The sequence below is a fragment of the Xenia sp. Carnegie-2017 genome, unplaced genomic scaffold (assembly GCF_021976095.1).
Source record: "Xenia sp. Carnegie-2017 unplaced genomic scaffold, XeniaSp_v1 HiC_scaffold_8, whole genome shotgun sequence".
NCBI classification, from domain to species: domain Eukaryota; kingdom Metazoa; phylum Cnidaria; class Anthozoa; order Malacalcyonacea; family Xeniidae; genus Xenia; species Xenia sp. Carnegie-2017.
Genome location: NW_025813548.1, coordinates 261,495 through 287,025, shown reverse-complemented (window position 1 = coordinate 287,025; position 25,531 = coordinate 261,495). Strand labels below are relative to the sequence as shown.

At 35.3% G+C, this 25,531-nt stretch overlaps 2 protein-coding genes, 1 long non-coding RNA gene and 1 pseudogene across 4 annotated transcripts; all 4 read left to right on the top strand.

Annotated features, from left to right (window-relative positions):
* The first annotated feature begins 9,505 nt into the window (after positions 1-9,505).
* Positions 9,506-14,137, top strand: LOC124459337. Its single transcript, XR_006953571.1, has 3 exons — positions 9,506-9,680; positions 10,715-10,822; positions 14,075-14,137. It is a non-coding gene; the product is annotated as an uncharacterized LOC124459337 (long non-coding RNA).
* Positions 14,138-14,228: 91 nt separating this feature from the next.
* LOC124459341 (brefeldin A-inhibited guanine nucleotide-exchange protein 2-like) lies at positions 14,229-14,950 on the top strand. Its single transcript, XM_047008826.1, has 2 exons — positions 14,229-14,388; positions 14,777-14,950. The coding sequence occupies exons 1-2, from the start codon at positions 14,302-14,304 to the stop codon at positions 14,933-14,935; spliced, it is 246 nt and encodes an 81-aa protein (XP_046864782.1). The 5' UTR covers positions 14,229-14,301; the 3' UTR covers positions 14,936-14,950.
* Positions 14,951-14,999: 49 nt separating this feature from the next.
* LOC124459328 lies at positions 15,000-19,849 on the top strand (annotated as a pseudogene).
* On the top strand, positions 19,722-23,385 carry LOC124459340 (brefeldin A-inhibited guanine nucleotide-exchange protein 1-like). 2 transcript variants are annotated; one of them, XM_047008825.1, is made up of 5 exons: positions 19,722-19,811; positions 20,072-20,123; positions 20,372-20,530; positions 21,134-21,276; positions 23,112-23,385. In XM_047008825.1, the coding sequence occupies exons 2-5, from the start codon at positions 20,075-20,077 to the stop codon at positions 23,355-23,357; spliced, it is 597 nt and encodes a 198-aa protein (XP_046864781.1). In that variant the 5' UTR covers positions 19,722-19,811; positions 20,072-20,074; the 3' UTR covers positions 23,358-23,385. The 2 variants fall into 2 exon arrangements, with proteins under 2 accessions (XP_046864781.1, XP_046864780.1); XM_047008824.1 differs by having other exon boundaries at positions 19,749-19,874.
* The last annotated feature ends 2,146 nt before the right edge of the window (positions 23,386-25,531 follow it).

The following is a 25,531-nucleotide window of genomic DNA, read 5'->3' as shown; positions in this document are numbered from 1 at the left end:
TTATGAACATGACCTTGTAAAAGTTCGTGGCGTTTATAGAATATTTTCTTGTAGACACATTACAATTATCGGATACGAAAATTGTTATTTGACTTTGACGAACAGCTAAATAATTACATATTTTTACTTTAATTGCGTTTATAAGATAGAACTAAGAATTAAGATTTAAGAATATCACCTATCATGACAAAACAATGTAACACTTGAAAAGTTAAGGCGGTGTTGTGTTTCATTGATTCAATTCTGGGTATTTTTAAAAATGGAGCATAATTGAGCAATCCGAAAGATGAAATTAGTTTTGGGAGGGTAATCAAAAGTTAAGTAAGATGCAAGTGACATTTTTATAAACATATATTTCAATGTGTTTGGAAGTACTGCATGCAATTTTCACATAATAACGAGTCACAATGTTTCTTGCAACGTATTTTACGAACGTGAAATTTAAAATCACATTCATAACTTATAACAAAATGAAATTTAACAGAAGAACTGAACATTGTCTGTAACATAAAGTTTATGTAATAATCAAATGCAATCTTCCGTGTTTGGATTTTCTGACCTCCTATGAATAGCAAGTAAGAGTTCTGTTTTCTTTGACATCTTTTGGTAACTTGTATGTGGCTGTTCTGTTTGTTGATGTGAGTGTGGAAGTCATCAATCTAGTCTGCATGTAGTGCTGTGATTGTGTCATCTACGTAGCAGAACCAAAAGGTAGTATATGTTTGTATGTCATGAGCGCCCGTTCCTCTATAGATTGCATTACAATTTCAGCAGCTACATTAGAAACGGGTGAGCCCATTGCTGTTCCATGTAATTGTTTATAGTGTACCTTTGTACTGGAAGTAAGTCGAGGGAGGTATGGGCGCCAAATTGACTTTATTCTAAACTTATTAAATACAAACATACTAAATTATACATGGCAAACTTTATATACTTCTGAGACAAATCTAAAAATATATGCGAAACTTTTCATATACGTTCGAAACTTTGTATCGTATCGTCAAAATTTATAGCGTTCCAATTTTCATATACGGTATGGCGAACTTTTTACATTGTGTTCCAATTTTCATATACGGTATGGTGAACTTTTTACATCGTATTCCAATTTTCATATACGGTATGGTGAACTTTTTACATCGTATTCCAATTTTCATATACGGTATGGCGAACTTTTTACATCGTATGCCAATTTTCATATACGGTATGGCGAACTTTATATCGTATGCCAATTTTCATATACGGTATGGCGAACTTTTACATTGTGTTCCAATTTTCATATACGGTATGGTGAACTTTTTACAAATCGCAATTCATATACGGTATGGCGAACTTTACATCGTGTTCCAATTTTCATATACGGTATGGCGAACTTTTTACATAGCGTTCCAATTTTCATATACGGTATGGCGAACATTTTTTATAGTATTCCAATTTTCATATACGGTATGGCGAACTTTTTATATCGTATTCCAATTTTCCTATACGGTATGGCGAACTTTTTACATCGTGTTGCATAATGCTTTGCGATCCCACTCTGGATTTCATATGAATTTAAATATATTAGTGCCCAGGTCCCAGATTTTTAGAGAAGTGTGTTTTGATTTTGACGCCGCCATATTGACAAATGTTTGCATTCGACATCGTGCTATCTTACGGTGGCCCACAGCGGCAATGCAGATATATAAGTTAGGAATAGAAATCAAAGCATTTTGCATGAAATGTTTTATTATTCATGATATATATTAGTGGAGCAGTAAATATATATTCATTGAGCAGATATATTTATAAAGTACGCAGATATATATTTTCAGTACGCAGATATAATTTCAGCACAGATATATAATTTCAGTACACAGCGTATATATATTATCAGTGCGCAGATATATATTTCAAAAGCATATATTTTGTAGTGCGATATATATCAGATTTTCAGTGCGGATATATATTTAGTACGCAGATATACATTTATGGATAAATTGATATTGTTATAAAATGAAAACATTAAACAAAATGGAAACATTAAACAAAATGAAACATTAAACATTTAACTATGCTCTTATATTCGAATCCTCTAGTAAAATAATATTCAATCAGAGTCTCACTGTTTTACATTGTTTGTATCAGAATCATGCGAAGGAATGTCAACCATATTGGCAATATTTTGTAAATGCAAATTTCTCGCAGTTTCTCTTGTTGCTGAAACGTTTCTTTTTTGTATATATTCACAGTTCACACTATAAATATATGTTTGCGGAGTAAAATATGTGTCTGCTTGTCTGCTTGCCATATAATATATATCCGCACTGAAAATCTGATATATATCTGCGCACTACAAATATATGTCTGCGCACTACAATATATATCTGCGCACTGAAAATATATATCTGCGCACTGATAATATATATCTACGCTGTGTACTGAAATTATATATCTGTGCACTGAAATTATATATCTGCGTACTGAAATATATATCTGCGTACTGGAAAATATATATCTGCGTATTTATAAATATATCTGCTCAATGAATATATATTTACTGCCCACTAATATATATCATGAATAATAAAACATTTCATGCAAAATACTTTGATTTCTATTCCTAACTTATTATCCGCATTGCCGCTGTGGGCCACCGTACTATCTCGACTTTAAACTTAATAATTCAATCAAAATAAACTCTCACTACATGGCTGAAAATACTGGAAACTTTCGGGCTGCTTTATCAAATCTTGCTCAGGAGCGCAATCTTCTGGATAATTTCTGATGATAGAAATACTTGACAATTTCGCTGCTTTAGAAGAATCATATCATTTTACATTTGTTGTTACGTCGTATCTGTTAATTAAAGCATTCAAGATAGCAAAAGCGTTTTGATTGTTGCTTAATAAGTTGTTTTATTTCAATGTATTTACTCGGAAACAAGAGTTTCCAATGTTTCAAATGTATTCCCTAACATAGATGGCAAACTTATTTTTGTTGGCAAACTTAATTTTGTTGTAATAGTCGACATTGTTTGACAAATTGTTGAAATTAGTCCGGCATACTACGTATATTATTACATGAATATTACAGAGCAATCTTACACATAGTTACTGTGTGACTTGATATATACTTCAATTGCATTGACATGCATTATCAGGGCGGATTATTATCTGGGGTGGCAGGAACTTTTCATTTCAAAAGCAATTATATATTTTATACCACCACCATTTTCAATCGAGTATTACCATGTGCGTTTTCATGAAAACATTAAAGTTGAACATTACTAAGTGCATGCTCAGACAAAAATCATACAAATTTTTTTTACAAAGGTAATAACATTTTCTTTATGCAAGTGGTTCACTCTTCTAAAAATTCGTAAAACATTGTTAATGGCATTCACAACATGCATGTACGTGAACTTTGTCAAATAAGTTGTTGTTTTGACTTGCTAAAGCTGCAATATAGGCAAACTGATCTTCAGTTAAATTTAGTGTTGTTTCAGGCAATACAACCACACCAGCTACATTTTCAATTTCATCACGTGCTTCTATTTCATGATTCAACTTCATTGCTTGATAGTACATTGTCTAAAGTTGAGTTGCTGTGGTTGCACATCTTACAATGCTTTCTGACCAAAGTTGCAAAGGCGATAGCCCTCCTTCAGTACTGATTCCATGGTGATTCCATTGATTAACAAACTCGTGTAAGGACTGATTAATGACTGATACAAAACAAGCTGTAGTGCAAGAAGATGTACCTCATTGGCAGGATCAAGAAGACCTGAATGTTCCATCATTTTAAATTGATCAATATAAGCCTTTAGAACACCAGTAGTAACATCTCTATGAAGCCTTTCAACTCGTTGGTTGTGAACTGAAGCACCTGTGATGATACTTCCTGTTTGTTCCACGGCACTCCAACATCATTCGAGCAGCACCCACGTTTTCAAGTCCTTGATCACATCTCACTCTTGAAGGTAATCCATAAACGACATGCATCTTGGAATAATTCTAAAACTGTGTTTGCTTTGTTGTTAGTAGCACAGCTTAAATATGGTATCAACCTGGAGTAGCATCAATGGATGTATGAACCACCATTCGCCAGTGAATCATTTTATGGTTCCCGTCGATGTGCCACAGAGCATTTGCACAACCCACATTGTAATTTCTTCTGCGAATTGCTCCCCGCCAACGAAGTGCTGTTCCAACTGGATCCAATTCACGTATTAATGTCCTCACACGTGACCGTTAGACCCTTATATTTCGGCTCCTCAGTGCACCTACCATACGTGTTTGTCCTATTCCTGGAGTAACACTCATAATCTCTTGCATCGTTTCTCTAAGTTCAATGTCACCTATGGTTGACCAAGATTCTTCTACATAAATTTGAAACTCTACATCGTTGTAATGTTTGTTGAGATACCCAATAATTCGATTCTAGTTCTCCGTTAAAAGTGCAATTCCTTTAGACATTCTACTAATTCTTAGATATTTCGAGTCGCGGTTGACCTCTTGTGCCTGTGTATCTCTATGGCAATTGTAGGTTGGAGTATAAGGTATCTGATTCTGAAGGTCGTTGATAAGGTTCTGAAAGAAACTCTGAAGTCGACTTAAATAGAAGGATAACTGGTGCATGTCATTATAAAACTCGCCATATCAAAATCATCCATAAGATTTAATGCTCTGTTTCAACGTGAATACAGTGTCAAATATGGCGGCGTCAAAATCAAAACAATACACTTTCTAAAACCTGGGACCTGGGCACTAATATATTTAAATCTATATGAAATCCAGAGTGGATCGCAAAGCATATGCAACACGATGAAAAGCGCTATACCGTATAAGGAAATACGATGTCGCAATCCTGTGCATACGTACATGGCCAAGAAAGAATAATGCACGCATTGTACCTATTGTAAATGTTTTCAGCATCATAATTGCGCCTGTCAAATAAACTGAGAAAGAATTTACATACTTCACAAGGATTACACCAAAAATGATTGAAAATAAGAGTAAAATAATGGTCGTTGAAATTGATAAGAGAATTATAGTTTTATTTCATTGTGTATTATAGACACTGCTTCTGCCTACAAGAATGAAGAAGACATCGGAAAAGCTTGAAAACATTGTTACCAAAATATCTTAAGAGATCTGACATATTCATAACTAGCAAGCTTGGTGAGTGTCGAAAATATTGTCAATGATCGAAATATTTCTCTCCATTGGGAAAGAAATACCCTTGACGCGCTGGTCGCTTGTAGCACTTGTGATGTACATATTGCTGTTGTGTGGCGATCTGAGAGACTGAGAATATTAAAATATTCAGAAATCAACCGAAAAATAGGTGTATAATGTTTGTAAGTATTAGGACTATATAATGCGTTATTACTGTGGAGTGTACGGAATACAATCTCAGTATAATGGCTAACTCAGACCGCCACACCCGGACCAGTTTGAGATATTTTTCAGCCTCACATTTTGTTGGTCTGTCTAGGACAATTTGTGATGTCGTGTTTTTTCGTGATACAAAATTTTCAAGGCTTTTTCATTTTGCGAGCGGATGCAGATGTATGAAGTTTTGATATAGCGAATCAGTTGAATTATTTTCTCCTATAGGCAATTTTCAATTTGCATGTTATGTCATAGCAAAACCGCTCTGCATTAAGTCAGTTTTTTGCAGTAATTGGTGAAGAGAGGACACGTATTCCTTAATAGACAAGACAGTAAGCGTAAATAATTGCAGGATCTAGCTACAACAATAATCGTAAAACGGGAAGACGGTTTTTACTTCTGTACGGTAACTGCTCGATGGAAATTCCAATCTGAAGACAGTTTGTTGTAACCATATTTTTATATTTAAAGCTCTAAATGATCAAGGTCTTGATACTGCGTACAGTGCGTGTTTACGAGCAATAAACTTCGGATGAATATTTAGATTTATATCTGATTCATTGGCCTGGAGCAGCGCAACTTAAACGCGAGGATCAATGTTGTAATCAATTAGAAGAATGGTGAAGTGAATATAAAATTTATTCGACCAAATTATCCAGCAAGATCCTGCATACGTACATGGCCAAGAAAGAATAATGCATGCATTGTACCTATTGTAAATGTTTTCAGCATCATAATTGCGCCTGTCAAATAAACTGAGAAAGAATTTACATACTTCACAAGGATTACACCAAAAATGATTGAAAATAAGTAGAGTAAAATAATGGTCGAAATTGAGAGTATTTTATTTCATTGTGTATTATAGACACTGCTTCTGCCTACAAGAATGAAGAAGACATCGGAAAAAGCTTGAAAACATTGTTACGAAAATATACCAAAGATCTGACATATTCATAACTAGCAAGCTTGGTGAGTGTCGAAAATATTGTCAATGATCGAAATATCTCTCCATTGGGAAAGAATGTACCCTGACGCGCTGGTCGCTTGTAGCACTTGTGATGTACATATTGCTGTCGGTGTGGCGATCTGAGAGACTGAGAATATTAAAATATTCAGAAATCAACCGAAAAATAGGTGTATAATGTTTTAAAGGGTTATATCACGAATTTTAGCCCCTTTTTATGAGCTTAATTGAAAATTTGGATTATTTGGAAGAACTATGACATGTCGCTGACTTAAACAGATAAATATAAGGTTAATTTTGCCTCCAAAATCGGGTACTATTTGCGAATTTTTTACGACGCCATATTGATTACTTGTGACGTAGATAGTTGAACACGTCTGTTTCCGTCAATATAATATTATATTATAGAAGGATTTTGTTGTCGTTTTTCTTGTCTTAAAACAAATAATGACAGTTTTTTCAATAAAATATTAAAACAAGTTTTCCGGAAAGTATGGCCTCAAATCAGTGCTCAGATAATTCCATTGATGTCTGAATGCGTATCTGATTGGAGCTCGGAATCCGTGGTTTGTCGAGCATTAAACGACTTCGCATATGACGATGAACCGCAGCGGAGATGGTGATGGTGCATACTCCAGATGATCCCGAATTCTCCCTTACATTAGAACAACGAAGTGATGGCGTAATTCCACTGGTGAATGGTGTTGTTGTTTTCTCTCCTGTTTGTAATATACATATAAAGTTACTTTATAAACCAGAATGCTCACACGTTTGGTGTAATTGTCAATGCTGTCATACCGATTTGTTAGAAGGCGCATTAGAGTACAGATGCTGTAAGGAAATTGGACCAGCTTTGCAGAAAATGACATTCGATGGCAGCATTGAGAAAAATCATGCATAACACAGCATGCCAAATTTGGGCCTTTAGTTCATGAGGCTGTCCTTGAAAACGTCGGGCCACTATTGAGAGATAGGAATGACGTGCTTATCGCCAAGAATCATAAATATGGATTGTAATTGTATGAGAAACAATGTTATAATCAACATTGTTTCATCAACAATAATTAGTCCAACCTTTTATTTACTTCAGGTACTTGAGATGTGGCATACAGATGGTTGATGAGATGGTTTTGTGGGTCATGGGATGGGAGAATACTGGCCTTTACCTGCTTGTGTTTACCACTCTTTATTCGGAAAGCATATCCAAGTGGTAACACAACAGGTTACATACCATCAGAGGGGCAATGATGGAATAGTCTTGTGCACTGTAGAGACTGTTGACCTCTTTGCTGAGTTTGGAATGGTCAGGAAATATGCCTAGATGAAAACCAAATAGGAGATACATGGATGCACTATATAAGTTGACATGCAGTTTAATGGTTTGAAACAGAAAATAAAAACAAATTGGGTGCAACTACTGAGAGGTTAAGCTGAAAGAATTAATGAAAGAATATCTTTTCTTCAATGTCAGTCTGGGAAAAAAGACAAAAGAAAAAAAAAAAAATATATGGAATTAAATCTCAGCATAAATGTAAAATGGAAAATAGCAAGCCGTTCAAATGGCGAATCATTTGCTTCCCAGTGCATACTTAAACATGCTCAGCTTCATCACTAGTAGATGGTAACTTCCTCATTGAGAGAGAACATGTTTCCTTCAGCGATGGCTTATGGATAGTATGTCGAATAATCTACAAACTTATATCGAATTTATATATGACAAAAGAAAAATTAACATAAACAAGCGTAAACTTACTTGTTCGCCGATCGGTTGTCCTGTAATGGTTCAGGAATCAGCCACGTCAATGGTTGGGAAAGCATCTTTCTTCAACCTTGTTTTGAGCTTGACTTACACGCTCAAATTTAGGTCAAAACAAAGAATCTTCAAAATGCGCAGAACACAGACACGAGGTAGAGGAAGCCTCAAACCCAGTCTGTTTACAAAATTTTACCCATTTTCTATGTATTTGCGGCTCTGTTTCTTTTTTAGGAAACAGATGCATCGACATTCCTTCGGTTTTTGAATCATTGGCGCAACTAATTTGATTAGGTCCGCCAGCAACACAATTTCCGCGTTTATAAAGATTACTAGTAGAACACGCCATGTTGACATATGTGTTCAACTTTCTACGTCACATGTCATTAGCATACCGATGAAAAGTTCGCAAAAAATGCTGAAAGTCGTGACTTTGAACGTCCGTAAAATCACTTTCACCAATCCAATTTCAATTATAATTGCAGATTTAAATCACTGAAACAAGGTCTTTCAATTTAGCTAATAAAAAAGGGGCTAAAATTCGTGATATAACCACTTTAAGTATTAGGACTATATAATGCGTTATTACTGTGAAGTGTACGGAATACAATCTCAGTATAATGCTAACTCAGACCACCACACCCGGACCAGTTTGAGATATTTTTCAGCTTCACATTTTGTTGGTCTGTGGCTGACAATTTGTGATGTCGTGTTTTTTTCGTGATACATAATTTTTCAGCAAGGCTTTTTCATTTTGCGAGCGGATGCAGATGTATGAAGTTTTGATATAGCGAATCAGTTGAATTATTTTTCTCCTATAGGCAATTTTCAATTTGCATGTTATGTCATAGCAAAACCGCTCTGCATTAAGTCAGTTTTTTGCAGTAATTGGTGAAGAGAGGACACGTATTCCTTAATAGACAAGACAGTAAGCGTAAATAATTGCAAGGATCTAGCTACAACAATAATCGTAAAACGGGAAGACGGTTTTTTACTTCTGTACGGTAACTGCTCGATGGAAATTCCAATCTGAAGACAGTTTGTTGTAAACCATATTTTATATTTGTTTAAAGCTCCAAAGGATCAAGGTCTTGATACTGCGTACAGTGCGTGTTTAAGAGCAATAGAAAACTTCGGATACGAATATTTAGATTTATATCTGATTCATTGGCCTGGAGCAGCGCAACTTAAACGCGAGGATCAATGTTGTAATCAATTAGAAGAATGGTGAAGTGAATATAAAATTTATTCGACCAAATTATCCAGCAAGATCCTGTGCATACGCATGGCCAAGAAAGAATAATGCATGCATTGTACCTATTGTAAATGTTTTCAGCATCATAATTGCGCCTGTCAAATAAACTGAAAAGAATTTACATACTTCACAAGGATTACACCCAAAATGATTGAAAATAAGTAGAGTAAAATAATGGTCGTTGAAATTGATAAGAGAATTATAGTTTTTATTTCATTGTGTATTATAGACACTGCTTCTGCCTACAAGAATGAAGAAGACATCGGAAAAGCTTGAAAACATTGTTACCAAAATATGGTCTTAAAAGATCTGACATATTCATAACTAGCAAGCTTGGTGAGTGTCGAAAATATTGTCAATGATCGAAATATTTCTCCATTGGGAAAGAAATGTACCCTGACGCGCTGGTCGCTTGTAGCACTTGTGATGCATATTGCCGGTGTGGCGATCTGAGAGACTGAGAATATTAAAATATTCAGAAATCAACCAAAAATAGGTGTATAATGTTTGTAAGTATTAGGACTATATAATGCGTTATTACTGTGGAGTGTATGGAATACAATCGCCAACCCGGACCAGTTTGAGTTCCCAGTTGTCTGTGGTTTTTTTTTTGTGATACAAAATTTTTCAGCAAGGCTTTTTTTCATTTTGCGAGCGGATGCAGATGTATGAAGTTTTGATATAGCGAATCAGTTGAATTATTTTCCTATAGGCAATTTTCAATTTGCGTGTTATGTCATAGCAAAACCGCTCTGCATTAAGTCTGTTTTTGCAGTAATTGGCGAAGAGAGGACACGTATTCCTAATAGACAAGACAGTAAGCGTAAATAATTGTGAAGGATCTACAATAACTGTAAAACGGGAAGACGGTTTTTACTTCTGTACGGTAACTGCTCGATGGAAATTCCAATCTGAAGACAGTTTGTTGTAACCATATTTTTATATTTGTTTAAAGCTCTAAAATGATCAAGGTCTTGATACTGCGTACAGTGCGTGTTTACGAGCAATAGAAAACTTCGGATACGAATATTTAGATTTATATCTGATTCATTGGCCTGGAGCAGCGCAACTTAAACGCGAGGATCAATGTTGTAATCAATTAGAAGAATGGTGAAGTGAATATAAAATTTATTCGACCAAATTATCCAGCAAGATCCTGTGCATACGTACATGGCCAAGAAAGAATAATGCATGCATTGTACCTATTGTAAATGTTTTCTGCATCATAATTGCGCCTGTCAAATAAACTGAGAAAGAATTTACATACTTCACAAGGATTACACCAAAAATGATTGAAAATAAGTAGAGTAAAATAATGGTCGTTGAAATTGATAAGAGAATTATAGTTTTTATTTCATTGTGTATTATAGACACTGCTTCTGCCTACAAGAATGAAGAAGACATCGGAAAAAGCTTGAAAACATTGTTACGAAAATATGGTCTTAAAAGATCTGACATATTCATAACTAGCAAGCTTGGTGAGTGTCGAAAATATTGTCAATGATCGAAATATTTCTCTCTCCATTGGGAAAGAAATGTACCCTGACGCGCTGGTCGCTTGTAGCACTTGTGATGTACATATTGCTGTCGGTGTGGCGATCTGAGAGACTGAGAATATTAAAATATTCAGAAATCAACCGAAAAAATAGGTGTATAATGTTTTAAAGTGGTTATATCAATGAATTTAGCCCCCTTTTATGAGCTTAATTGAAAATTTGGATTATTTGAAGAACTATGACATGTTGCTGGACTTAAACAGATAAATATAAGTTGCTTAATTTTGCCTCCAAAATCGGGTACTATTTATGAATTTTTACGACGCCATATTGATACTTGTGACGCAGATAGTTGAACACGTCTGTTTCCGTCAATATAATATTATATTATAGAAGGTGATTTTGTTGTCGTTTTTCTTGTCTTAAAAACAAATAATGACAGTTTTTTCAATAAAATATTAAAAAACAAGTTTTCCGGAAAGTATGGCCCAAATCAGTGCTCAGATAATTCGAATTCGATGTCTGAATGCGTATCTGATTGGAGCTTCTAATCTGTGGGTTGTTGTCGAGCATTTAAACGACTTCGCATATGACGATGAACCGCTAGCAGGAGATGGTGATGAAGTGCATACTCCAGATGACTCTGAATTCCTCCCCTGCGACATTAGAACAACGAAGTGATGGCGTAATTCCAATTTGGTGAATGGTGTTGTTGTTTTCTCCTGTTTGTAAATATACATAAAGTTACTTATATAAAACCAGAATGCTCATACGTTTAGGTGTAATTGTCAATGCTGTCATACCGATTTGTTAGAAGGCGCATTAGAGTACAGATAAGGAAATTGGACCAGCTTTGCAGAAAGACATTCTGATGGCAGCATTGAGAAAATATCATGCATGTCACAGCATGCCAAATTTGGGCCTTTAGTTCATGAGGCTGTCCTGAAACGTCGGGCCACTATTGAGAATGGACGCGACGCCGCCATACTAAGCAATCATTAAATATGTAAGATTGTAATTGATGAGAAACAATGTTATAATCAACATTGTTTCATCAAAATAATTAGTCCAACCTTTTATTTACTTCAGGTACTTGAGAGCTGTGGCATACAGATGGTTGATGAGATGGTTTTGTGGGTCTATGGGATGGGAGAATACTGGCCTTTACCTGCTTGTGTTTACCACTTTTATTCGGAAAGCATATCCAAGTGGTAACACAACAGGTTACATACCATCAGAGGGCAATGATGAATAGTCTTGTGCACTGTAGAGACTGTTGACCTTCGAGTTTGGAATGGTCAGAAATATGCCTAGATGAAAACCAAATAGGAGATACATGGATGCACTATATAAGTTGACATGCAGTTTAATGGTTTGAAACAAGAGTAAACAATAAAACAAATTGCGCAACTACTGAGAGGTTAAGCTGAAAGAATTAATGAAAGAATATCTTTCTTCAATGTCAGTCTGGGAAAAAAGACAAAAGAAAAAATATATGGAATTAAATCATAGCATAAATGTAAAAATGGAAAATAGCAAGCCGTTCAAATGGCGAATCATTTGCTTCCCCAGTGCATACTTTAAACATGCCTCAGCTTCATCACTAGTAGATGGTACTTCCTCATTGAAAGAGAGAACATGTTTCCTTCAGCGATGGCTTATGGAGAGAATGTCGAATAATCTACAAACTTATATCGAATTTTACATATGACAAAAGAAAGTTTAATATAAAACAATGCGTAAATCTTATGGTCTTCGCTTTCGATCGGTTATTTCTGTCCTGTAATGGTTCAGGAATCCCAGCCACGTCAATGGTTGGGAAAGCATCTTTTCTTCAACCTTGTTTTGAGCTTGACTTACACGCTCAAATTTAGTCAAAACAGAATCTTAAATGCGAACACAGGTAGAGGAAGCCTCAAAACCCGGTCTATGTTTACGCACAAAATTTACCCATTTTCTATGTATTTGCGGCTCTGTTTCTTTTTAGGAAACAGATGCATCGACATCTTTCGGTTTTTGAATCATTGGCGCAACTAATTTGATTAGGTCCGCCAGCAACACAGCGTTTTCTCCGCGTTTCTATAAAGATTACTATGAACACGCCATGTTGACATATGTGTTCAACTTCTACGTCACAAGTCATTAGCATACCGATGAAAAGTTCGCAAAAATTTCCGCTGAAAGTCGACTTTGAACGTCCGTAAAATCACTTTCACCAATCCAATTTCAATTATAATTGCAGATTTAAAATCACTGAAACAAGGTCTTTCATTTAGCTAATAAAAGGGGCAAATTCGTGATATAACCACTTTAAGTATTAGGACTATATAATGCGTTATTACTGTGAAGTGTACGGAATACAATCTCAGTATAATGGCTAACTCAGACCACCACACCCGGACCAGTTTGAGATATTTTTTCAGCTTCACATTTTGTTGGTCTGTCAAGGACAATTTGTGATGTCGTGTTTTTTTCGTGATACATAATTTTTCAGCAAGGCTTTTTCATTTTGCGAGCGGATGCAGATGTATGAAGTTTTGATATAGCGAATCAGTTGAATTATTTTTTTCTCCTATAGGCAATTTCAATTTGCATGTTATGTCATAGCAAAACCGCTCTGCATTAAGTCAGTTTTTTGCAGTAATTGGCGAAGAGAGGACACGTATTCCTTAATAGACAAGACAGTAAGCGTAAATAATTGCAAGGATCTAGCTACAACAATAATCGTAAAACGGGAAGACGGTTTTTTACTTCTGTACGGTAACTGCTCGATGGAAATTCAATCTGAAGACAGTTTTGTTGTAACCATATTTTTATATTTGTTTAAAGCTCCAAAGGATCAAGGTCTTGATACTGCGTACAGTGCGTGTTTAAGAGCAATAGAAAACTTCGGATACGAATATTTGGATTATATCTGATTCATTGGCCTGAGCAGCGCAACTTAAACGCGAGGATCAATGTTGTAATCAATTAGAAGAAGTGAAGTGAATATAAAATTTATTCGACCAAATTATCCAGCAAGATCCTGTGCATGTACATGGCCAAGAAAGAATAATGCATGCATTGTACTTCTATTGTGTTTTTCGCATCATAATTGCGCCTGTCAAATAAACTGAGAAAGAATTTACATACTTCAAGGATTACACCAAAAATGATTGAAAAATAAGTAGAGTAAAATAATGGTCGTTGAAATTGATAAGAGAATTATAGTTTTTATTTCATTGTGTATTATAGACACTGCTTCTGCCTACAAGAATGAAGAAGACATCGGAAAAAGCTTGAAAACATTGTTACCAATCCATTAAGTAAAATTACCTTTTAAGCATTTCATTTTACCATTAAGTTCATTTTTCGATACTCCTAATAACTCTTTCACATTGTAGTTGGAAAGAAATGCTTTCGTACAAGCTCTATCCAGGTTCACTTTAATTACTGCGACCAGTGGCACGCATATTCATGAAATGAAAACGAAGAACATGGAGACGATCAAGACACTTCTTACCATCGCTCAAACGGATGGTAATTACATCGGGAAGTCTTGGCTCGAGGTAGAGAGAATCATCTTGCTATATATTATGGTTGGTGTCTACGACTGAAAATATGATCGATTGTTTTTTCATCAAAGGAAAAAGTCTAGGTCTTGTCTGTAGTCTTATCTTCACGATATTGCTACAGTCTTTACCTTTCATTTTTCCAAGTGCTTTGTTGACCGTATTTCATACCCTTCATCAGAGAATCGTATCACAAATGTACATCTGTAATAAATATACATAAGAAAATGAAGTTTTTTCTCAAGATATTTTTTATTTGAAGATATTTTCTACGTATGTATTTAACGTTTATGTTCGTCTTGTTGAACACTCGTTTTCGTTGCTCAAATGCTCGTTCCGCTCGGCGCATATTTTACTTTTCCTAAAGTCATTGTTTTCATTCTAGATACTGAAATGCATTTCCCAACTTGAATTGGCTCAACTTATCGGTACTGGTGTGAAAACGCGATACCTTCACACGGCGTCCAGCGGTGTTACTAATTCACCCACAGCATTCATCGCAAACAACAAGACATCTTATGATATAACCTCAGGTTGCTTATAACATTGTTGTGACGCTCGTAAATGTCAAATACTAACGTTGGGTGCTTTTCTTTGTTTGTATTTCTATGAAGGTCGGATGCCTGTTGCCGCTGACTCGAAAAGCGGCTGGCTCACAGGAAGCCATTTGGGAGACCGCTGCACAAAGTGTTGTCGTTGCAGTTGACTGGTAACGTTTACTTTAATGATAGCTATGTGGATTGTCTTTTGTGACCTATCTCCCACCCCAGGGGCGAAGCTAGAACTTTAATGCAGGGGAGAGGTGAATATTCATATATGGTCATACATTCCGCTGTGACCAACTAATTTCTTTTCAAATTAAAATAGCTTTTAAACCAAATCAGTCAAGCAAAACTAAATATTCACCCTCCCATCCAGCGTTCTTGCTTCTTCCCTTCCCCTGCCAGAAATTTAAAATTGTCTTCAAGGTAGAGTTGGGCTTGTAACAGCAAGAAATGTTGATGGATGATTCTCTATGTAGACATGTTCATTATCCGTGTTAGCAGAGTCCTGAGAAGGACTGTTATTGTTATTGTTGACTGACGTTTTGACATCCTTAGCGGTAGTCATCTTCAGGCTTAAGTGAACCAGAGAACCTTGAATATAAACATGAAAATAAATTTTAAAGAACTCCTGCACTGTCTTTGCGTTATGTTCTCTCAGCAGAATATCTTCATCTCAACTTCTTCATTGTGTTTTATTACGTTTAGAGTTTTCACGGGATCAGTGAAACTGGATGGTGATGCTATCGGTAGGTTTGCATGTATACATTAAAATGCATCTTACATAAGATTTTTATACATCTAACTTGACCATAATTCACTGACCATTCTTTATCCCAAGTACCCAATTCCCAAGTACCCAAATTTCTAGTATCCAAATTCCTGTTCCCAAATACCAAATCCCAAGTATCCAAATCCCAAGTATCCCAAATCCCCAGTATCCCAAATCCCCAGTATGCAAATCCCCAGTTCTCAAATCCCAAGTATCGTTATCTCCTGTATCCAAATCTCAAAATGTTTTCGTTTTTCTCCTAAGTCGATTTCGTGGAAGGTTTACGTCAAGTCTCGGAAGTTCAGCTTTCCAATCCTACAATGATACGTATGTTTAGTCTGCAGAAGATCGTAGAGATTGCTTATTACAATATTGTTCGTATTCGGCTGCAATGGTCACGAATATGGGCTGTGTTGGGAGATCATTATAACAAGGTTAGCAATTATTAACGACTAAGACTGTATCTTGATATTATGGTTAATAACATCACGTTGTTATGATGTACTCAGGTATAGTAACAAGATAATCATTGTCTTCAATGTTCTATGAACTACACTATCAGATCAATTGTGAACTATGATGATATTTTAAAACACAGTTCTAGTTTCTTTCATATCTCAAGTATAAAAACAATATAATCAATGCCTTCATCTCCAATGTTCTACCAACTATAGTACTTCTCCATCTTAGATAATTCATGTGTCATTTTAATGTGGTTGTAACTCTAATAAAGAAGTTGCGTTCTTCTTTGCGACAATTATCCATGAAGTTCTTGGAAAAGGGGGAATTGCCAAATTTCCGATTTCAAAAGGATTTTCTCCGACCCTTCGAACACATAATGAAGAAAAACAGGTAAGTTTATGCAGGAGTCAATTCTGTCAGAAAATGTAAATTTTCTTGCAGCTTGAAAATCTTTCTCTCAAATAAACAAAATTTGTGGCAGACTTTGTAGATTCTTTTCCAAGTTATAATTTTACGACGAATTTTACAAAGGACGTCTTTCGATCAATCGCTCTGTCTTGTCTCTTATAATTGGAAGGATTTGATTAAAATTCTTTCTTCAATATCTTTATGAACTTGGCAACAAGGACTGCAATTTTCAGTCTACGATTTGCTTGAATCAACAACTGGATTTTTCACATTTTAGTTCTTCCACAATTCGAGATATGGTCGTACGATGTGTCACACAAATGGTTCATTCGCAAGCCGCAAACATCAAATCTGGTTGGAAAAATGTTTTCTCCGTTTTTCATTTGGCTGCGTCCGATCATGATGAAGGAATCGTGGAACTCGCTTTTCAAACAACAGGTTTGTAGTTTAAGGAAGGAGATTTTTCTTCTAATCTTACCGCCGACCTGTCTGTTGTTCTCTTGGGTGAGGTTCTTGTATCGGTGCAAATTTTAAAATTTTAAAATAAAAATGATTGCATATGTTTGAAGAAATGATGGTGAATCCGTTTCCAAGCATGAACGACTTAGACATCTGTAAAATATTGAATTAAATTCAAATTGAATTTGAATATCGCTTAAGTAAATGTGTTTCTCGGATGTGACGGAGAACTTCGTTTATTTTGCAACAAGAATTTTATGTGTTCGTTCTTTTCCATGGTAATTCAGCCATATTCGTATAAGTTTTCAAGGTAAACTTTTATTTACCATAAAGTCGATGGATTATCTTCTCATGATTCATGAATGATAATTAAACGAGAGTTAATGGAGAAATGAAATAAATGTATGAAACAGTTTTAGTTGATGCAAATTACGTGTCAAAAGGCAAAGTTTTAAACTTTTCTAGCCCTGTTTCTCTACTGTTTCAACGTCACTTGTAAATCAAAGCTTTGACAGATTCATTTATCCCACAAGATTATCAGTGTATAAATTTCACATCCCCATTCTCTCTTTCAGCCACGATTTTGAGAAATATTTCTCCGCGACCATCGACTCTTTCCAAGATGCCGTCAAGTGTCTCTCGGAATTCGCATGCAACGCAAGTTTCCCGGACACGAGTATGGAAGCAATAAGACTGATACGAAATTGCGCCAAATTTCTTTCCGAAAATCCTGTAGTACGACAATTGCAAATCTACTTTCTTTTCACCTTTGAAATTTATTTGAAATTTTGCAAAATCACATCAAAGCTAACCACTTTGGATCAAATCAAATCCTAATTATCTATTTCAATCGCTTTTTCGTGTAGCATTTTTCAATGGCGTCTGTTTTCTTTTCTTATATAAACAGATATTTAAAGACTACGGAGTAGAGAATGCTGGGATATCAGAGCAGGACAGAATCTGTGTGAAAGGCTGGTTTCCAGTCCTTTGAACTTTCGTGTATCATCAACCGATGTAAACTAGATGTCAGAACAAGGTATGGTGGAAATATTGAGTTGTTTGTACTGTATAGATTAGTATGCATTGTATAATTTGAATGTGAGCTATTTTCCATCCATCAACTAGAGGCCTAACCGTGATGTTTGAAATCATGAAAACATACGGGAACACGTTTCTCCAACATTGGTGGCGTGATGTGTTTAAAGTCTTGTTTCGAATTTTCGACAACATGAAACTACCAGACAGACAGATAGATTGGCAGGAGGTTAGAAAACTGTCATTATTTTGCTCTTATTATATGGCAAGCGTCACTTCCGGCTAAATGGCGCGCTTTGATTCGCTGAGAAACATTTTTCCGGTCCATTATTCTCCGAAATCGACCACGTTTCAAAACGCGTAATTTATAATATGTCGTTATTTTGGTCTTATTGTCTATGATTGCCATAAACACACATTATATCGCAAAAAGTCAACTTACATACACGACTATCCAGTTCCACATGGAATAATATTCATTTCATGTGTTCATGTCTATCCACCTTCATTCCTCAATCACTCATCCATTTCAATTGTGTATCCACTCCATTGAACTAAAATACATGGAACGCTACCTGTAATAGAAAACCGTAGTATTTTTTGAAGCCAATTTACACCCAGACACGCGGGTGTAGTTCAATCAATTTTCACTGCGCGAGAGAACTCAAAACACTAAACACGCGTGTGTCTGGATGTAAGATTTGGCTTCAATTATTTGCTTCATGTAGCGTTCCATGTATTTTAGTTCAATGATCCCCTCATATCTTCCTCTATTTCTTATTCACCTTTATCCACTTTCATTCTAGAGTCTCTACTTCATTCTCTATCCATTCTTATCCTCTTGCATTCCCTATTCACACACCGATTTCATTTTGTGTAAACGATTTGTACCAGTATGGAAGTTTTGAAACACTCGTTTGTGAAAGTTACCCACCTGTAAAGAATGCTTTTGCCTTTAAAACCGGAGGGAGTAGTTTTAAACTACGGGAAGGTCGTTTCCTTTACATAGAATAAAGTCCGTGTATAAGGTGTTGTATTTCCTCGTTATAAAATGAGACATCAGCTGAGGTTGTTTTGAAATTTGTGATGTTTCTTTATAGAAATCAGAATGGATGACAACAACTTGTAATCACGCTCAATCTGCTATCATCGATGTTTTACTCAGTATTTTGATATTCTTGCTGAAATTTTTCTTGATGATATGTATGGCCATCTAGAGTGGTGTGTCAAACAAGGTAAGCTTGAAATTACGCAACGTGTTTGTGCTTGGCATATGCCTTGGTGATTGGTTCGTTGTGTCAGAACCAATCACCAAGTGATTGTCCTGCTTTGTTCGTTCATTCAATACATGTCCTGCCTTTCTCGTTCATTCAATATGTCCTGCTTTGCTCGTTAATTGGTGATGTCCTGCTTTGCTCGTTCATTCAATACATGTCTTTAGATAACGAGCAGTTAGCGAGGTCTGGTACCAATTGTTTGGAAAATCTCGTCATATCCATTGGCAACACGTTCTCCGAAGACGTCTGGGAAAAGACATATCAATGTGTAAAAAACGATATTTGAATCAACCGTACCTCACGAACTATTGAAATGGTGGAGTCCACCCACACCTGATGTCACTCCTCCGTCATCACCACTCAAGATAAGTTACACTTAGGGCCTGATTATACGGAGGCGAGCTGGCCCGGATAGCGAGCTAGCCCCGATGATTTCAAGGGATTGAAAAGAGCCAAAACTTCAAGGTTAAAAATTACAAATGTTTGCGAAGCACCACACGTCATTCTGGTTGTAATTCTCAAATTATGGCAAGTTGGTTGTTTTAATTTTAAATGTTTTGCGTAGTTATTAAATCAGAATTTTGTGAAATTGCTTGAGAAAATTTATCTGATAATAAGTATTGAATCGTTTCTTTAAAATTTCACTGTAAAATTTCAGACAAATTTTCATAACTATTCTGTTTGTTTTATGTATTTATTACCTTTAAAATTGACGTATATTGTAGATAATGTTACCTGTTGACCTGGAGGATGATATCGTGCCCAAATATCTGGAAGGTAAATAAAAAGTTTTTGAATTCTTTTAAAGGAAAATGTTGCTTCAATTGTCTCCATGATTGTAGGATTGGAAAATATTTCATGGTAAGCTAAAGCTCGCATATTAAAAAAGCTCATTTGAACCAAAAGCTCATATGAAGCAAATGTTCGCATATTACAATATAGCTCGTGTGAATCTTTAACTCGTATGGACAAACAGCTTGTATTCTTTGAGTAACAAGTGAAAATTTTTCCGTATTATTTTTTAGACGAGGACGAACAAGATGGTCAGCAATCGTCAAAAGGTTTGAATGAAACAGAGGAGGAAATGCCTCAAGAAACAGTTGAAGAAACAAAAGAACAAGACAGCATCAGTTTACATAGTACGCCTAGTTTACGATTTGAACCTGTCGAAGAACACGAACCAGGTAACTATGTGTTAGAAATCGAGATTAATAATTTGTTGTCACAGCCTGCTGCCATTTACGTGTTTAATTTATTTAATTTGTTTAATTTACTTTTATTTTATTTATTTATTTATTTATTTTTGGTTTATTGGAAAGGCGTAGAAAAACGTATAATTGATATATGCGTTTGAAAAACTCAATCTGAAGTAAACAGCGACGTCATGTAACATTTCCTGAAACTGCTTATGTTCTAAAAATTTACATTTTTTGCAATGTTTGAAACAATAATGTTGTTAATTGTTGCTAATAGAACTAATAATGTTACTAATTTGTAATTATTACTACTTCTCCTTTTAACACTTATTTTTCATAAAAAATGGCACTAACTTAAGGAACTCGTTTTTGCTTTATTTTTTGGCATTCGTTGCTTATTTTATTTTATTTTAGAAGACCTCTAATAAGATAAATTAGCCCTTTGTTTGACATATTCAAAGTTCGATTTTTACCGACAAATGAAAAATCGTCTGTGCGTGAATACGGAAATGTTCAACAAACACCCGAGTGTCATTTTTAAATTTTTTCATGTATCTACTTTAACGTCGTAAAATCATCTCATTATTTTAGTTGTGCAGACGGAGAGGATGCTGTTCAATTCATTGATCATTAAGTGTGTCGTTCAATTGGAACTTATCCAAATGATCGACAATGTCGTCTTTTTCCCAAGCACCAGCAAGCGAGAAGATGAAGATACTATGGCTGAATTACAGGTCAGTTATAATTGCGGTCATTGTAGGTAATACTGAGATAAATTGCTTTGTCGTAATGTTGTTATACCAGAGTTCCCCTTGGTGGCATAACAAAGTTCTTAGCTGAAGTACAGAATATGTAATATACAGAAAAGTCACTTGTGTCGGAACCATTGATGTTTTTATCCTCAAGCATATTGTGCCGCGCATATCGACTGGCATTATTCCAGCAAGATTGTTTATTGTTTCCAAACACTAAAATGAACCGACGTCATTTCTTATATTGAAATATTTTAATTTCATTACGAAGTAATGACGTCATGTAATTGTAGTGTTTGGAAACAAATGAAAAACCCTAAATATATCTTGCTGGAATAATGGCGGCCATGAGGACGCAGTGCACACTTGAGGCCCTTCTCTATAATTATTATTCTGTGGTTGTAGGGCTGGGGTGGTCACAAAGTCATATATGCATCTCTTAATCTGTAGAGAACAATTGATTTCACTGGAAGTTAATACAAAAAACATGAGTATATGAACCTCCCTATTTATCGAGTTCACATTTGGTACCTCTTTCTTTAGACACGTAAAAAATTTCAATAACTATCCTCAAGAGACTTTATAGAATAAACGATTTCCTTGGGTTGAATTCCTTAAAGTTCGTTATGTGTTGTATGCAGGCTTGTAAGATCCTCTTTCACCTGATTGGTCAAACTGATTCTCTAAATCACCTACAATGGTGTAATAAATCATCTTTCACTTGATTGGTCAAATTGATTCTCTAAATCACCTACAATGGTGTAATAAATCATCTTTCACTTGATTGGTCAAACTGATTCTCTAAATCACCTACAATGATTTAGTAAATCTTTCACCTGGTTGGTCAAACTGATTCTCTAAATCACCTACAATGGTGTAATAAATCATCTTTCACTTGATTGGTCAAACTGATTCTCTAAATCACCTACAACGGTGTAGTAAATCCTCTTTCACCTGATTGGTCAAACTGATTCTCTAAATCACCTACAATGATTTAGTAAATCCTCTTTTACCTGGTTGGTCAAACTGATTCTCTAAATCACCTACAATGATTTAGTAAATCCTCTTTCACCTGATTGGTCAAACTGATTCTCTAAATCACCTACAATGTTGTAGTAAATCCTCTTTTACCTGGTTGGTCAAACTGATTCTCTAAATCACCTAGAATGATTTAGTAAATCCTCTTTTACCTGATTGGTCAAACTGATTCTCTAAATCACCTACAATGGTGTAGTAAATCCTCTTTTACCTGGTTGGTCAAACTGATTCTCTAAATCACCTACAATGGTGTAGTAAATCCTCTTTCACCTGGTTGGTCAAACTGATTCTCTAAATCACCTACAATGATGTAGTAAATCCTCTTTCACCTGATTTGTCAAACTGATTCACAAAATCGCCGGGATTGATGTAAAAATAGACAAATTGCAATTTTTACGAATTTTACTTTCCTTCGCGAAATACCAAAAGAAATCATAGAACTGAGCTATGTGATCACCGGAGTGCTATCGTGGTGATTACACTATTATATACACAATTGGAGTCGGACTATTTACTTAAAAAATAGCCATTTAAATACCATATGTAGCTACAACCGTGTTTTTCCAGAGAGTGATTGTCAACCATGATCCAATCAAATGCGCTCTTTGAGAGTTTTGCATCTTGGTTTTTGACGTTTATTTAACAAGAGCTGAACTTTCATACAATTTCATGTCTTGACATTGTTATAAGTAGCAACGATACACTGTAGTCAGAGTTGTTTACTTTCAATAATCGTACATGTCTCATTATAATTATTGACTTAGTTTTCATTATTTCAGTGTCTCAACACTCCTCGACGAACCGGTAAACGAAAACACGACGGAATGTTTCCACATCTTACATCTAACCAACTGTTTTTGTTTTGCGAAGTGCTGGAGAACTCGTATAAGTTTGCTAAAGGCTTCAATTTTAACAGCAAGCTGAGGACGGCGCTTTGGAAAGCTGGTAAACGCTTCATTAATATATTGTACCATTTGACACGAGCGACACATTTTTGTACAATTTCTATTCGAATTGGAAATTAATACACGAGTAAAAACATCACATTCAAAACGTTCAAGCAAAAAGGCAAATTTGTGGCTGTCCTTCCTATTAGGGCACTCACTCCAAAAGCTGTACATGTCCGTATACCTAGACACCCACATGCAGCGTGACCAAGTTTGTTTACCAGATTTGGTCGTATAAGCTTAAATTGTCCTCCCCCCCTTTTCTGAATGTTGCATCTACATAAAACAGGAGGAAAATTCTAAGGTCATTAGACTAAGTCTTGTGAAAGTAAGAAACATTTGCTTTTATGGTTTTTTTTCTAATAAATAAAGATAAAAGAGGCAAATTCAAAAGAGGAGAATGAAAAAACTTGATCCAGGTTTTATAGGACAGGGAGTAAAGATGCCTCAGATTTTGCTGGACTTCCATCAAAACTTGAATCAGAATCCTCGGTGTCATAGGCTTGATGAGGACACTTTGATGTTGTCCATGTTTCTTCTCCTTTACGTTTAAGCGGGGTCCTCGATTGCTCGTACTCTGATAGCGTAATAAAAACCAAAGGATAATCCGTTCCCCTTTTATTTGGGGTTCTTCTTATCAAGGCAAAATAATTTGAGCAAATGAAAGTACCTTGTGCACCAGGCTTCGGGTTAAAGTCATCCGCTCTGCTGTTTGCAATTGTTTTCACCAAATTTCAGCAAGTGCTTGATCTTTGGGCCACTTATGAAAACTAAATTTTCTACATGAGACCTCTTAACTTGGTAATAGGGATAGCTTATATCATTATCGCAATATCCAACTGCACAACGCGCATTTTTTACCATTTTGGCTATGACTGCTCACGGCTACTCGGCTAGTTTAGGGTTTAGTTCGTTTGACTTGGCTTATGAGATCCGCACATTTGCGAACCCAAGAACATCGCTCAAACGACGGTCAAGTTGTTCAAAAACAAATGTTTTCTTTAACTTTCCGCTTTTGATTACCACAAAATTGGACTCACGTGTATAAAATTGCAAATAATAGTTTGACTATTAAAATGGATGAGTTTGAGAAATATTTTTGAAAGAAATGGCCAATATGTATATTGTATAAGGGTAATTTTTGCGCATTTATTAGTAATTTATATGGACGCCATGCGTGACCGCGCGCTCGGCGCAATGTTTTTGCACCCCCTGCAACATGGCTGCGATAACCTTGAAAAGGTCTATTATGAAGGATCACGGTGGTCTATTTTTACAATTTGAAGATAAATAAAAAAATCATGTTTCAACTAGGATTTTGTGATTAAATCTTTCAATTTTTTGTTCTCAATGTAAGAGGCCAAGTGCTGCAAGTAAATAGTTGGCTTTCACTCGTTATTTTTTTAAATGGATACTAAAATATTTCAGTTTCTAAAGAAAAATTACAACATAATAATCTATTTTAAAAGCGTTCATTGAATTTCTAAAGAAAAATCTCGCTAAGTAATTGCATGAAGCATAAAAACTTGTGCGATCAACAAAAAAGCAAGAGACACCAAGTAACAGGAGTCAAATTGGAAAAGAAAAATTTTAAACTGCGACGTTATTTCAAACTGAATCAAAGGTTTTACCAAAATCAAAGGAGACCACTCGAACAAAATCTGTATTCTCGTTCAACCATTTTAACCAAAGTTACCGACGTTTGTAGCCCATGCAACTTAACTAACATATATTACTGAAAGTACTTAACAAAAACGGAAAATGCCAAATGAGAAATTAATTTAACCTAGTGCAGAGAAGCCTAACCTCATCAAAGGAGCCTTTGTTAAAAGATATTATATCTTTCTTAAATGAAGTACGATTACTCAATGTTTCCTGTTTCTAGTTTGTTATTTGCATTTTATTTGATGGAGAAACTTTTCCTTTTTGTTTCAATGCAATAAACCATATTTAATCATTAGTACTTTGCTTGAAGTTTTCTCTTGTGCCAAAGAAGACAAGTACCTCTAAAGTTTGAACGCTTCTACCAAGGTATTTATAAAAACAACTAATATTTGAAATACCATCGATCAATTTTCTAAAAGCGATTGTCCCTCAAGTTTAGTCACGCTATGAAAATTTCAGAACTTTATGATCATTTATTTCTTTGGAAACCTATTGTTTTCATTGAGAGTCTTTCACTGATTATCAGAAAGTTTAATAAAATCAATTGTGTTTTTTTAATGTACACCGTGAATGTTTATCGACATCAA

Bases quoted from the DNA above. Each gene is read 5' to 3' on its own strand.
- LOC124459341 (XM_047008826.1), top strand. From the start codon at position 14,302: ATGAAAACGAAGAACATGGAGACGATCAAGACACTTCTTACCATCGCT. The intron at 14,389-14,776 runs GTAGAGAGAATC...TTTTCATTCTAG, and splicing joins TCGGGAAGTCTTGGCTCGAG to ATACTGAAATGCATTTCCCA.
- LOC124459340 (XM_047008824.1), top strand. The intron at 20,531-21,133 runs GTAACTATGTGT...TCATTATTTTAG, and splicing joins TGTCGAAGAACACGAACCAG to TTGTGCAGACGGAGAGGATG. The intron at 21,277-23,111 runs GTCAGTTATAAT...TCATTATTTCAG, and splicing joins ATACTATGGCTGAATTACAG to TGTCTCAACACTCCTCGACG.